At 31.2% G+C, this 15,935-nt stretch overlaps 1 protein-coding gene across 2 annotated transcripts in view; it reads right to left on the reverse strand.

Annotated features, from left to right (window-relative positions):
* Positions 1-10,623, reverse strand: part of LOC133173685 (inositol polyphosphate-4-phosphatase type I A-like) — a 41,015-nt gene extending 30,392 nt beyond the window's left edge. For both annotated transcript variants that reach the window (XM_061308675.1, XM_061308676.1), the window contains exons 1-8: positions 10,547-10,623; positions 3,648-3,824; positions 2,717-2,787; positions 1,816-1,903; positions 1,304-1,513; positions 1,156-1,194; positions 784-902; positions 47-163 (exon numbers count right to left, since the gene is read on the reverse strand). In XM_061308675.1, the coding sequence (XP_061164659.1) occupies positions 47-163; positions 784-902; positions 1,156-1,194; positions 1,304-1,513; positions 1,816-1,903; positions 2,717-2,787; positions 3,648-3,759 (756 nt within the window). In that variant the 5' untranslated portion in view covers positions 3,760-3,824; positions 10,547-10,623. The remainder of the gene's footprint in view (positions 1-46; positions 164-783; positions 903-1,155; positions 1,195-1,303; positions 1,514-1,815; positions 1,904-2,716; positions 2,788-3,647; positions 3,825-10,546) is intronic.
* Between the last annotated feature and the right edge of the window lie 5,312 nt (positions 10,624-15,935).

Consider the following 15,935-nt stretch of genomic DNA (forward strand, 5'->3'; position numbering starts at 1 on the left):
TTCAGACCATTAACAGACAATAAATCTGATATTTTCCGATACTTACAGTGCCTGTCAGCCTCTCTTTGACATGATACACCGTGATCTTCACACGCATCGTTGTATCCACTCCATCCTTGTCTCCAAAGCCAATTGTCTTCAGAAATTGAGGGTTGTTATTGGCCTGGTGAAACAAATAAGACCCTCATCATAAAACTGGAGCGTTCCAAAGAACACTCAAACAGTTATCATATGATTGTTTTAAACTTATGGCAAAAAATACAAGTGCAAAATATCAATTCATTGTGATGTCCTACGATTCATATATACAAACAGAAAGACAGATGCTGGGCAGTGATATGGGCCAACATATACTAACAGAACAACAGATGCTGGGCAGTAACATAGGCTGACATATACTAAAAGAACCATGGATGCTGGGTGGAAATATAGGCTAACATATAATAATGATGGGTAGAAACATAGGCTTACATATAATAGGCTTAAGCCTCACCCAATATGCATTTTTCAAGGACCCCATATATTTTAGTTTAACCCTTCAAAGTGTCTACATAACTAATAACATACTAACAGAACAAAAGATGCTGGGTGTAGATATAGGTCGACATAAATGAACAGATCAGCAGATGCTGGAGAGAGTTATCCCTAAGTGTTGCTATTATTTACGTGACACAAATATAATGTATAATTGTAAACAATTTTAAAATATATGGAATACAGGATGCATGTATAAACAAAGGTATCTTAGATTAAGTGTGGTAAGATTACTGTACATATACTTACTTCTACAACCTCTGTATTGCTGTGCTGGATCCAAGTCTGTTGGGGTGGTACAATTGTACTGAGCACAATAAATGGATTTGGAGGCTGTCCACTAATGTCATTGGGAAGATCCGTACAGGCTTATATATGTAAAAAAGATATTAATGGGCAGATTTGTACAGGCTTAGTATAATACATGTAATATAAAAATGAAAGATCAATGGGCAGACTCATACAGGCTAATGTATAATAGTACAAAAAAAGATGCCATTGGGCAGACCTGTACAGGTTAACATACTAGGGAGATTCATTCAGGTTAATGTAAACATTGATCTCTGTAGTCATCTGCTCTGTTAATCATAAAGATTTCGATTTCATTCAAAGAAGACTTACACAAGCAAATCTCCAGAGCAGGATCATCATTAGCATTGCCTGTTAATGAAGAAAATTCATAATAATCATAATCATCTTAACTATATTCCACTCCATTAATGGCACTGAATGAAAACTTTGTGATCATCATAATGATTTAATATACTACCTGACTGGGTTTCAAACTCCATGCCAAACTCTGTGGGAGGGGGTTGAGTGATAGGGTCCCTCCCCGTTTTTGCCTGGATCTGTTCTCGTAGACTCTGGAGCTGCATCTTCAGGCACTCATAGCTTGCCGTATGGATTTTTTGGATCCAATCATCCCTCTCTTCTTCTGAGGCTGCCTGGAACTTATAAGTATGCTCTTCTCCCTCATAAACTACAAATCAGAGATGTTCATTAAAGTCATTTACACTACCAAAAAAAACTCTACAAAATAAACATCAACCCATTAAAAACAATGACTTAAAAAATTATGGTTCTGGCAAAAATATGAATTTGTTGATGTGTGATATTGTTGACAACTTCTTTGTCCTTTTCTATCATTAGTAAGGTTTGTAGTTTCTTGATCACCTAATTTTGTGTTCTGGCTCAATCACATAAACAAAGAAAATTGGTATTCAATGTGAATGCTGAAAATACAGAGCACTATAATTCACAGTATCATATAGAAGAGATTACCTAACAGAAAGCCAAAGTCAACAGATGCCAGGTCCAATTCCACGGTACACCTTTCTATAACCAGGACCCCAACAGGTGGTTCACTGGACTAAAAATACCAATTAAAACTTTAATACACCAATTCATGTAACAGGCTATTGTAAACCAACTATTATTTGCAACATCCTTGACTCCTGATTTGTTAGTATGAGTTCCATACCTATCTATTAATTTTTGCGACTGAGGAAATACTTAACACAGATATTCGGGTAAATAATTGGTTTGTGGCAAGAAATATTTGCAAGTCAAAGAAGGTGGCGCAACTCATAAATATTTCTTGCAATGACTCACATGCAAATAAAAGTTGGTTTAAAGTATTTGCCACAGCACTCTTCTGTCCCAAGGGCACTGTCTTTATCAACTTCAACAAACATGTACATATTAACTTTATCTCATTAATGATTAAAAAAAATCTCTGGTAAAATCCTTCTTGGTGAAACTCCTTACCACAGATTTGCCTTTGACTCAATACTAAAATATTTAACTAAGATATCTAGTCCTTACCACAAGTTTGTCTTTGTCTCATGAAATAACTAAAATATCTGGAAAAAGTCCTTACCACAGATTTTCATTTATCTTCTTACTGATTCAGATATCTGGAAAAAGTCCTTACCACAGATTTGCATTTATCTTCTTACTGATTCAGATATCTGGAAAAAGTCCTTACCACAGATTTGCATTTATCTTCTTACTGATTCAGATATCTGGAAAAAGTCCTTACCACAGATTTGCATTTATTTTCTTACTGATTCAGATATCTGGAAAAAGTCCTTACCACAAACTTGTTTTTATCTCATTAATAACTAAGATATCTAGTAAAAGTCCTAAATTAATGATTAGGATATCTGGCAAAAGTCCTTACCACAGATTTGTCTTTGTCTTTGAAATAAAATAGCAGGTTTCCTTTCAATCTCAGATATCGCTTCTGATATTCTAAGGGAAAAAAGGAATGATTTATTTGTGTGTCTGCTTCTTTCTAGCCAATTTCCAGATAATCAAATAAAATTCTTTTATCAGAAAATAGCTTGGGAAAGTGAACTTCTGTTAAAAAATGTTACCATCATAGGTTAAGAAAATAAAAACCTTTTGAAAAAGAAACCAAACAAAAAAACAATATTTCCATCAGAAGTAATTTTTTGACAAGAATCAATGAATGAATTTCTACTTGGAATACATACATGTATATGACAGAAATTCTTTACTGCGTGGCTGATAATGTAATCATGCGTTCCACAGTGGATTGCAATATGAACATCAAAATGAATGAAGTAATATTGTATTAGATGACACAAAGTACAGAGCTATAATCTACTGATTTTGACATATAATAAATCTTATGTGCCAAATTCACTCTACATAAATTAATTCTGGAAGGATTTGAATATTGAAACAGCTGTACAATAGAAAGATGAAGTCTGGCATACATGTGTATGAGCGATAGGTTAATATTAAGTCATTTTATTTACTTTTAGCAGCCAACAATAAATACCAACAATATTTAAATCTCTGTCAAGAGGGAAATTCTGAGTGAAATGTAACATAGAACTTTATAGAAATGAAACACTTTCAGCAAAAGTTTGAAAATCTTCCTCATTCTTGTAATATGATACAATTTTGAACTTTATACCAATTTTTAGAAAAATTCATCAGCTTTTCAAGCTGCAAAATTTTGGATTCAAAATATCTAATGAATGAAATTCGACTTACCAGTTATTCGATGGGATGTTACTCTGAGCTCTACATTTGTATACTGAATTTGTTTTCTATGTGCAAAACTACTTCGGTAAACCTACCTTCTCCTTTCTTAAACAACCCATCTAGTTTGTCCTTCATTAGCAGGGGTCCTTCTTTGTCAAATGTTCCACTGTGAGCCAGATGAACCAATTCTTTATTATTGAACCTCATGATGGCAAACACCAGTACAAAAAGGGCCTGGATTGAACTCAGGAATTTACATGCTCACACATCACCTGTATATATAAAAAAAAATTAATTTTTCAAAAAAAAAAAAAAAAAGGATAAGAAATTTAATTAATCATGGTAATATGACAACATCTTTATAATGTGTCATTTCAAGCTGATGCCTCTGATATTGTGGAAGATACAAGTAAACTTTTTATCTAAAAAATCAAAATCCTGGCTCTCTTTTGGTAGACTTTGAATTCTTTTTTCCCCTTTATAAAAACTGCTTTATTATAAAACATAAGTAAAAATAAAAATAACTCAGTTAATAGCAAATTCCCATTAATAGTCTAACTTTAGTCTTTATACTCTTCTGTTCTCCAGTGGATCATTTTAATTATCTTTGCAGGGCTCATCACCAGGTTTCTGGAATAGGGAGTGCAGTGGGATCAATCCACTCACCCCTCCCTCTGATAGTCTTGCTTTATCCACAACCATGTTGTGAAGAATCACCTTTAGTTAATGAAAGACTACATTGTGTAACAGAGAAAAATTTATGGCTGGATCAAGAACAGGACCCCTGCATTAATAGTCAGGTGCTCTATCCACTGGACTATCCAGGCTAATATACACAGTCCATATAGCCCAAACTACTACATTCTCAAATCTTGGTGATAGCATTAAATATGAAAGAAAAGAGAAAATTTATGGCTGGACCTGTGACCCCTCCATTGCTACTCAGGTGCTCTAATTACTGAGCTATCCAGGTCAGTATCTATAGTCCATTTAGCCTATATACCACTATATTTATTTGATTTGCAGCAATCAGACAGTTTAGGAATCAAACTGCATATATATAATAGAGTTGGATACTAGAAAGAAGGAAAGAATAAATTTGCTCTCTAGACCTGCGCAAGGTCATCTCCTACACAAAGCAACAAATAGTTTTTCGATGTTAGTGTTGTCAAATCGGTTGAAAATCAGAATCAATTAATCGGCAGCATCGGTTGACTCTAACCAACTGATCATTGGCCAATAATCGAATCAGTAACCATTTGTATGAAATAGGCACTAAATTTTACATAAAATGTATAAGTTTAATTTTATAATAATGTAAGTAAAGGTGTATTATACAGATTAAAATTCTAAATACAGTATGCAGTTTGATTAACAATTTCAGTAATACAGAGTTTTGCCTGATTAGGATTTACTTTACCTGGGTAAAAAAAAAATTGACAGAGTTTTAATTAACATGATCATCTAAAATATGGAATTTAATTTTTATTAACTATTATACAGTTAATATTCCAAATCCATGTGATTCCATATATGAAATGAAAAGTGAATTTCCCCCAAACACTGATAACCAATATATTTTATTTATACAAACAGTTTTTTTAATATGATTCAAGCATAGTTGTACTTATAATCTGTATGGAAACCAAATTTTCATTTTAAACCAGATTTTTAGTATGTTAAAATGGTAAATGACAACACTTGGAAGATATATATGGAAGATATATATTGATAACAATAGCTTTTTCTTGAAATAAAAGTGAGAAAACAATAAAGAGATAAGTGTTGTAATATACCAATTATAATCGATTGTTAAATCTCTAATCGATTGTCTAAAATCGACAGCCTTTCCGATCGATTATCGATTATAAATCGATCATCGTGACAACACTATTCGATGTACATTAAAAAATTCTTATCGATACCTTGGGATGAGAAATTGGAAATATTTAATATGAATTATATTTACAGTAAACACATAACAAATCTGGTACAATCACTCTTTAGTTTGTAGCTTAAATTACCTACATAGATTTATTTACCTACTTGAAGTAGCATTATTCACTAATGGAGTAATTTAGCTAATACAATGTAATTCAAACTTATTTCTTAAAATGATCATTTTTTTCAGCATGTACAAAAGAATCACACTTGGATGATCATGCAGTAATAATTTTCAACTCTGAACTAATCTGAAAACAATTCAAGAAAAAAAAATCACTCTTGAAGTTGAAATATGGAGATAACAAACAGTATTCAACCTCAAAATCCATTTAGACAATACAAATTGGGAGCAGAGCAAACACAGACCTCCAAGAACATCAAAGGTTGGATCAGGTGCCTTGAAGGAGTGAGCATCCCCTGCCGTCCGGTCACACCTGCCGTGTGCTCATTGTCATGATCGGGAAAATGGAAAAATCTGTAGACAATTCAGTGTGTAAATAATGGCCTAACAATCAGTATGAAAAACATCAGTCACCTTTTGACTTAATGATTGGTTGTATCTGCTGACAAAGGTTATTGTATCGATCATGAAACTTGTGAAATGATGATATCAAACAAGACTCTTGATATCCTTGTTTCATTAACTTGTTTCTCAATAGCTTGCCTCGTTTTAGAAATTGTTGATAAGTAGAGCATGCTCTTGCATATCAAGTCAACTGGGAGACAAACACCCATATGCAGGTGATAAGGGTATACTGCTATATAAGAAACAGAAATTGATGATTGAAATATTCAAATAAAAATTTAGCATTGAATATTCAGTAACATGATTTATACTTCAATGTTTACTTCGTTGATTAAATTATATTGGTACTTTAATGATAAAAACTTGTAGTATTAATAAGGATTTAGCGCTACTTTATCCTTTTGATGGTCCAACTGAACTGTTTACTACCTCTCGGGATTTTATTACTGTTAGAAAGTAGGGTTGGGTATTGCCAAAAATTTCATATATCACGAATTTTTCCCAAAATATCACGATAGTATCATGATATTTTTATAAGCAATTTTTAGAATGATTTTAAATGAAAAGTCATTTTTCTGAAAAATATGCGGGAAAAACATAACTTTTTTAATTTTTATTATTTACATAACATCAAGCAATTTTGAATGTTAGGATGCCATTCTTTTACCGTTTTCAATATTCTTTACACTTCCTTTCATTGTAATTTGAAAGATTGAACAAATAAATGAAAAAATTCTGGAATTTATAAGTACCTAAATATCGCTATTTTAGTCTCCGTATCATGATACGTATCACGCAATTAAAAATTATGAAATATATTTATACCGATAAAATCGTACATTCTTATTAGAAAGTACCAGAAATATGATTAGAAATTTAAATAAAGAATGCACATAATTTTTCTCAGTGTAAATCCTTTTGAATATATGCTCAAGATATTTCATTTTCATATTGAGTGTAATTCACGCCTACCAATTTCATCACTGATCATTTGCATGGCCCCGCTGCGCCATTTCTTGTGTTTTTCTATCACTAGTTTCACTATAGCACAAATGTGTTTTCTTTTAAAAAGAAATAATCCTAAAAGCTTATTACTGACTTATTTTTTGAAAGACTGACCTCTTAAAATGTTAGTAGCATGTTCAGTAATGCGTTATGTGAATTATACCCCAATAACAAACGTGGACTTTTGCACGTCCAATTTTTCTACAGCATATGTCATTACTATCAAACTGTGACTTTTGAGTATTTTCCATGCATAGAATTTTACAAATTTTAGCATGTAAAGATAGTTTCCTATTTCAGCACATAAATTTACACATTCTCCAACCAACCTAACCTTGCTTGATAAAATAAGGTCTATACTGTAAAGAGATCCACACCAAAGAAAAAATATTGTCTGTTTTCCATTTTCTCTGAGACGCTTTAACAATGGGCAGTTTAACGTCAAGTACTATATATCATAATCATTTTTATTATTACATACATTTACAAATTTTCTTTGGTCTGAAAAAGGTATAAGTATTATAACATTTTAGAAAGATATACTTTAAATATAACATTGACAAATATTCGAATACCAATAGAATAGTAGTCCCGAAAATTCGAATAATAATGTTTGGTATTTGTTTCAGCTTTAATTTACATCACCAGTAATGACATGTCCAGCAGGATAATAGTTGTAGGGTGAAGAGGAACATGAACATGTTGGAGGATTATGTTTCAGATGCTCAATATCTAGACACTGTAGAGTTTTTTTTTTATAATTAAAAAGTTTGGAAGCAACTGTCAATGTATATTAATGTAAGAAATAAAAGGTGTGGACTTCAATTTGAAATATGGTGGAATACAAGTCTAGACCTTTTTGTGATTAAGAATATTATCGGTACTTATATTAACTGCGTCAATTCCTTTGTTGGTATATTGAAGTTTAAGGAACAAAAGGGTTCTTTGAGAGATATTTTCTTCTGGCAGTTTAAAGAGCCTATGATTTGCAATATCCATCATAACAGATCCAAGCCTGTATTCTGGTGTTGAAGAATCCAAATAAGGACTCTCCTTGACTTTTACAAATAGACTATTCAAAACTTTCAAATGGACAGAGTAAAATTAGGTGCGAATGTGATGATGGCCTAACTGTGAATCAAAGGAGACATTGTGTATATGAATCAAAAGAGACATTGTGTATAATAGGTTTATTGTAAGGCCAATGTCCATGACTACGCTTACGTCTCACTCTCTGACAGTCTCTGTGTTCTGGTAAAAAGTCCCATCACATTGATTCACATTGCTACACTGTGGGTTTGAACGATTCCCAACACTATCAACATTGTCATTGCTACCATATGGAAAGGAAGTACCTAGTTTCCTAATCCAGTATCAGGGGTGTGCAATTACAAAAATTAGTTACTAGCCCGTCTGGCTAGTGGCAGTAACAAAGTTACTAGCCCGAGGTTGCCAGTCACTAGCCCATTAACTACCTAAAACAATACATGTATAAGTATAACAAAAAGGTAAAAAATAAAACAATTTAAGTTAAAATAAATGAAACAAATAATGGTTTGCGCTTTGTTATTGTCCACTCTCTACCATCAGCTCATACATTCACCTCTGTCGTTGGCTCGAGTATGTCACAGTGTTAAGGACAAGAAATAGTGCATTTGTTTAAATTCATTATAATTAAATGTCTGCACTAATGTTTCTCTTTTAAGGTAAATATTTACTAAGTGTATCTATAACTATTAGTTTAATTTGAAATAATCCTTGGAATGCCAATTTTTTTTACGTTTATATGTCAAAAATATTGACATGAGCCCATCGCAGAGGGGTCTGAGAGAGAAATGAATGACAACTCTGAAGGGAGCTTGGTTATTGTCATGTACTTCTCCCTATTTTTATCGACTATAATTGTCACTGAAACGACTGGTGATAGCAACACAAAATACATACAGGTTAAAACGAATTAAAGATTATGATTTTACAACAAAGTTAATTCGTACATCAATTCAGTCGACGTAAATATACGTATACTTTCGTTTTAGATTTACTGGCCTGACAGGCTAACACAGTATAGATTTATGATAGCCCAACCTCTAAAATTGGTAGCCCCGGGCGTCGGGCTGATGGTAATTGCACACCCCTGCAGTATTCTTCTTGTTGTCTACGGAAAGGTGTACTAGTAGTATGATAGTAAATCTTTTCTAGAATTCTAACTTTCATTGACAAAATAGAATTATTAGGTAACTTAAAATGCTTGTATAGAAGCTGCTAGAAAATGAAGATAGAAGATGTGTTTCCTTCAGTGCAATTGTAATCAAAGTTTTAAGAGTTCTGGGGCTACATACAACAATTAATTTGCGACCAAACAGTTACTTCTTGAAAAAATAACAAAGAAGACAAGTTTTGGTTAACATGATAATTGAATGGTAATAATTCAACACAATGTAAAGTAATCATACTTACAGTCTGATTAAAACCAACCCCCTCTTCAGACTGTCATACTTATCCATGCCTCACTGCACACAATGTAGTGTACAGTTACTCAAACAATAGAATAACATCTTTTGCTTAAAATTGTACAAAAGCAGCAGTGTTTAAACTAAATTTGCTCTGGATTGCTGTTTTAAAACTCCATAGTACAAATATAGTCATACACTTGCAATTTTTTGTTAAATAAAAAGGAAATTCATAAAAACGTGCATGAAAATAGCTTAATAATTTTATGTTACTTAAAGTAGCCAAATAAAGCTACGTAGGTAATTCAAGCTACGAAGCACTAAATGTAGTAATTGTACTAAACCCTATAAACAGATCAAGTGGGCGTTAACACAATTCTCTTTTCCGTGGCTTCAGGTCTAAAGGCTTGTGGACACTATTCTTTATCATTCTTGATCATAAAAGAGAATCTAGCACAAAATTAGAGATAAATATAAAATATGTAGCATAAATTATATTCTTTAACAGTGTTTCATAATTTACCAAATCCCGAATCAAAGCATGTAAAAACTTCCATGTTCAACCATGTTGACACTTTTCAACTTGTGGAACAAAGGAAGGAATGATCTGTAGCAAATTTATAGCGAGCGCAGCGAGCGGCGCGAAGCGCCGCTCGTCACTGCGAGCTCTAACGACAACGCCTGGGCGAAGAGAAAATTCAGACTACTGCACATTCATTCAATAGAATTTTTTTCCGCAGTAATTCTGACCCACAATGCAACGCTTCTTGTTCTCGCTGCTAACTTCGTTCACGCGGTGACAACAACTAAAAATTCACACCTTAATTTAATGGATATTGCATGCAGATAGTAGATTAAACGTTCTTTGTTAAAATATTTGCACTTTTTAAACTTTGTTTATGGAAATGCAGCTAACATACGACGTCATGTGACGTCACAGTCTAGAAGTTCCAAATGTCTCGTGCGGTTTGAAGAGGCGGATCATAATAATGAAGTGAACACTGCGCTCGCCCCAACGGTTGCACCGTCAACATATTACACAATAACAACTTTTTGATGAAATACATACCTTTTGAAAGAAAACACGGTGTTATTTAACGAAAACGATCGTCTTTTTCAAAATACAAATCTTAAATTTGTCATTTTGTGTCTGCTTTCATTTTTTAGGCTAACTTCCGGATAAACAGCTTAGACAATTCGGGCAGAAATTCACAATTTCTTAATAATTCAGACTAAGTTATTTCGACTTTGAGTCCCCCTTTTATTATTATCATAAGTACTAATACCATTTTAAGTCTTTATTGTTTATCCTTCTTCAGGGCGACAGTCAGAATAATGCAACAGTTTAAAATAATCCTATGGCATGTCAAACATTGCAATATTAGATCTTTTCCCTTAGTATTGCATAATTTTCCATTTATATTCTATAATTTTCCAATTGCATTGCATAATTTTTTCTTTGTATTGTATGATGTTTATTTGTATTCTATAAATTTCCCTTTGTATTCTACAATTTTTCATTTGTATTGTATAATTTTTCATTTGCATTGTAAATTTTTCATTTGCATTGTAAATTTTCCAATTGTATTGTATACTTTCCATTTGTATTGTAAAATTATACAATACAAATGGAAAATTATAGAATACAAATGGAAAATTATACAATTCAAATGGAAAATTATACAATTCAAATGGAAAATTATAGAATACAAATGGAAAATTATAGAAAACAAATAAAAAAAAATTACAATGCAAATGAAAAATTATAGAATACAAATAGAAAATTTTACAATACAAATAGAAAATTATTCAATACAAATGGAAAAGATAGAATATTGCAATGTTTGACATGTCATATAATCCTGAGCAGGGCCGGGTTTTTTTTTCTTTTTTTTTTTCAATTTGAACTACGAAAGCCGGTGTAAATACGAATAATGACAGACTCAATTCTGACATGGAATGTTAGTACCTCGTTATAACGAATTGGACATTAGTTTTATTAGAGGATCGTTACCGATACCTATTGCAATTACATTATTTTGAATCACATTTAATTCACAAAGAATCATTTTACAAGGATTCTCAGTCAACCGGAGTTGAACTCTCGAACTACAGAATCTGTCTGACTCTCAGTAGTGCTCAGGGCAGGCGCGCTTGACCGCTCGGCCATCTGAAACAATGGCTGTGTACATGTAGTATAGAGTTGCTTCGCGAGAATTCCACTGGCATCGAAAGCAAATTTTTGAAGATGTTCCTGCACTTTTAGGAGACAGATTCCGTAGCTCCCCAGTTGGGGCGGCGGTGAGTATCTTTATAAAGTGAATTTCCCTGTGCTTTGTATATTAATATTATGTGCTTTCTTTACTAATATTTTTTCACTTGAGACATATATCCAAAATTGAAATGAAGTCTCGGTTTAAACGGATAAGAATATAAATAAATTAGAAAAGAAAACAGAAAAATCCTCAGTAAAGCTTTACGGAGGATTCTTTCCATTTTATATATATCACAGTTTCCAAATTTCACACAACACAAGCGCTTTCTGGATTTAATCATCCGTCTTCAGGTGTTAATACATTTTGTATTAACTCCTGAAGACGGATAATTAAATAATCCAGAAAGCGCTTGTGTTGAATGAAATTTGGAAACTGTGCATTTTCTTTTATGATTATTTTTACTGTGTGACATCATCTTTTAACTACTTTTGAATTATATATATATATATATATATATATATATATATATATATATATATATATATATATATATATATATATATATATATATATATATGATAAATGAGATTTAGGAAAGCATATCCATTTATATAAACAAAAATTAGTACAGTGTCTGATAAAATCTTAAGTATGTTTAGCTTGAATTCTTTGGTTTCCGGAGTGAAAAGTGTGTTTAGAAACTGTTCTTGTTCATTATCCACTTATGAACCTTGTATTTGTTATGAATCAACTTATGTGTTTCGAATACACCTTCCTTTGGTAAAGAGAATACTTATATTGTGCACTTTTACAATCATGATCGTGTTTTGTTTCAACTTGAGCAACACCTTGTTATTTAATCAAGTACTCAATCATTAGTTTAAGACATTCCACGTTCTCTCGTCAAACAGGATTTAGAAAAGGATATTCAACAACGGATAATTTATTTTCGATACATATTCCATTTGAACCACTGAAAATAAAGAAGAAAAAATTATTTTTGTATGTTTGTAGATATTGAGAAAGCTTTTGATAATGCGTTGATAAAAAATATTGTGGTTTAAACTTTTATCTCACAATATTAGTGGCAAAATGTTTGATATTTTTAAAGAATTTCCAGAATTGTTTATAATCAAGAACAATCAGAATTTTTTCAATGTGTAAATGGTGTTAGACAGGGTGAAAATATGTCATCATTTTTATTTTCCATGTATCTAAATGACTTGTAACACGATTTTCTGGATGCGTCCAATACTGAGGGTTATCAACTATATCAGAGATGTTTGAGAACAAATTAAATATATTTGTCAATTTATTTGCAATTCTATGTGCAGATGACACTGAACTGGTAGCAGAACCTTCTGAAAAATTACAAAAATATCTACTAAGCTTCTAGATTGTAAAAAAATGGAATGTAAACATAAATACTGATAAATCGAAAATTTTAATATTAAGTAAAAGTAAACGCATAGAAAATTTACAGATGAGATTTGACGATAAGTTTTTCCCAGACTTTACACAGTAGCCAAGTCATCTATTGGAATATCATTGGTTGGGTCCTGTAGATGTACAGTAAGAATTCAGAACTTTCACTTTCACCTTAGGGGTCTATTTGGGGTCGAAAAACAACCCTTTTCCCCGAAAACCTAGTTCCAATAACTCCTCGAACATTTTATGCTGAAGACAAATCATCTTTTGGAAAATCTTGGTTGTGTCTTTGATTTCAGAATTTTCATTTAAGCCTTAAGGCTAATTTGGGATTAAAACGACTTTTATCTGTTAAATCCTGGTTCCTAGAACTCTTACATTTATTCAGCTCCTAGATACTCGTTTCAGTATGATTGGTTGTATCCTGTAGATGGGTAAATTCAAAAAAAAAAAAAAAAAAAAAAAAAAAAAAAAATGACCACCAAACTGAATTTTTTTGGCAAAATTCAACTACTTATAGCATATTTTTCACTTATATCGTCATATTGCAAATACATTCTAGTTTAAAATCCTGAAGTGGCAATGGAATAGACAATTGGATTAAAAAGTTTCAGAATTTTTATTAGTAAAATTTCTTTTGAAAAAAGAAAATATCATTACACCTTGAAAGACTTTCTAAAATACATAATCACAAGAAATTATAGTTTTTTATGCTTCAAAATGGTAAAAAGGGTATAAATGATTAAATCTAGACCTTGAATGAGTATCTTCTCTTGTACATATGACAAAAAATTGGCTTTTTGATTGTTATTTTACATTATTTTTTCAATTCTGGTTTGAAAAGTTTTAATATGAAAAAAATATGAAGCAAATAAAATTCCCCAAAGTTCACTTTTTTGTCCTTTCAAGTCAATTCTTTAAATCTAGGCCAAAAAAGAATTGTTATATACGAGTTCTCTTACAAAAAATACTAGATTTTGAAGTGATCCTATGTTACATTATTGTGTTGCACTCCTGACATCTGATATGTATTTTATTTAACATTGTTTTAAAAATTATAACACACAATAACCCATTCTTACTTTGTAAATCAATTTGTCGTGTTGATATTTTTCATCGTTTACAGCAGGTTTTTCATATTTTGAAGACCTTAAAACATGATTATTTGCAAAGTGTAATATATATAAATTGTATTTAAAATATATGTGAAATGATGAAAACTATTCCCTGAATTGACTGTAAAATTTCTGTAATTTGTTGATAGACATAGTGTTTTGAACATTAAATAGTATCAAGCATTTTTTTTCAACTTTTTTTTTAGTAAAGATAGTTAAAAAGCATCGGTAATTATTAACCAGTTTTGTTGCACTCCTGACTGCAGTAAAGTTTAAAATTAAAACCATAGAACACAAAAATTCATAAAGTGTTGGCAACATCAAGTGGTAATGAAATTGTGCAATACTTATAGTCCAATACTTCATAATTAAACAGATGAAAGTATTTAAAATTCACATTTTATCTGGAATTATATCCTATTTTATGCCAAAAAACTAGCTTAAGTGTATATTTAGAAGATAAAATATATTTTAAAGCATATTTTCCTTTAGAAGACAAACACAGTAACCCACCAGAAAAATTCTACTCATCATTTTTTCTTTATTTTTATTCTTATTGGATGATTTAATAATTCTAACATATTTGTTGCACTCCTGACCAAAAGCATTGGGACCTTTAAAGTAGAATTGTGAAGTGAAAATTACGTAAGAACTTGTTCTGTTGTTTCAGTGAAGTTGAGGAGGAATTACTTGAATTTAATGACAATGTTTTAGTGTGTTTATTTTTAACGTTCATTAAAAAAATCACACAAAAAAATAAAAACGCATCTGAATTGATAAAATTGAAAAAGGAAGGATTTTAATAATAAAACTGTCAATAATTTAGCATTAAATTATACAAAAAGATCATTGTTAATTAATGAATACTTCTAAGCATGAATAGAAGTCTTTTCTTCACACAACTTGAATCTTTAAAAAAATGTGTTGCACTCCTGACCATAGAAATATGGATCTGAAGCACAGATAGATCCTGTAATTGATAAATCTATTTGGTAAAAATGTTCTTAGTGTCTTTATTTTCCAAAACAAAAATCAGAAAATCATATAATGATAATAGTTTTTTCATGCTTTGGAGCAAAACATCAAATGTTGCACTCCTGACAATTTTGGGTATATGCACATATACTTGACTCTCATTAATGCTGCTTGTGATTTATATAACATTTTTAAGTTTTAAAATGTATATCAGTTATTATTTCACACTTCCAAAATTCTTTTTTGTCTTAATTTTCTATGAGAATTTTACAATTGATGTTTTTTTGGCAACACTACATTTTTTCTGTTGCACTCCTGACATGGTATAACATTTTTTTAAACATCAGCCATGACCACAACTTGAGTAAACAAAAGTTATGACAGTCCACATTTAAAGCTCAATACTTTGAATATTATCAGGAAAGTCTTTATTTTCAACATGAAGCATTATTTTTTATTTCACAGATCTCCAAAAAATATTGAAATTTCAAAATGTCACAAAAAGGTGTTGCACTCCTGACAATTTTAGCATCATTTTTGGGCATAACTTTTTTGTTAATTGAGATATCAACGAGATATTTGGCAGGTATTTAGACACTATCTAAAGACATATGCTGATTTTCATTGCATGTATTTTTAGTGTGGGTTGATAAATATGCGTTTGGTCATTTTTTTTTTTAATTCACCCAGATGTAAAATAAAATGTCGGAATTTTCATTTCATA

Source organism: Saccostrea echinata, unplaced genomic scaffold (genome assembly GCF_033153115.1).
Source record: "Saccostrea echinata isolate AGI-Se365-2 ecotype Australia unplaced genomic scaffold, CSIRO_AGI_Sech_v1 ptg000056l, whole genome shotgun sequence".
NCBI lineage: Eukaryota > Metazoa > Mollusca > Bivalvia > Ostreida > Ostreidae > Saccostrea > Saccostrea echinata.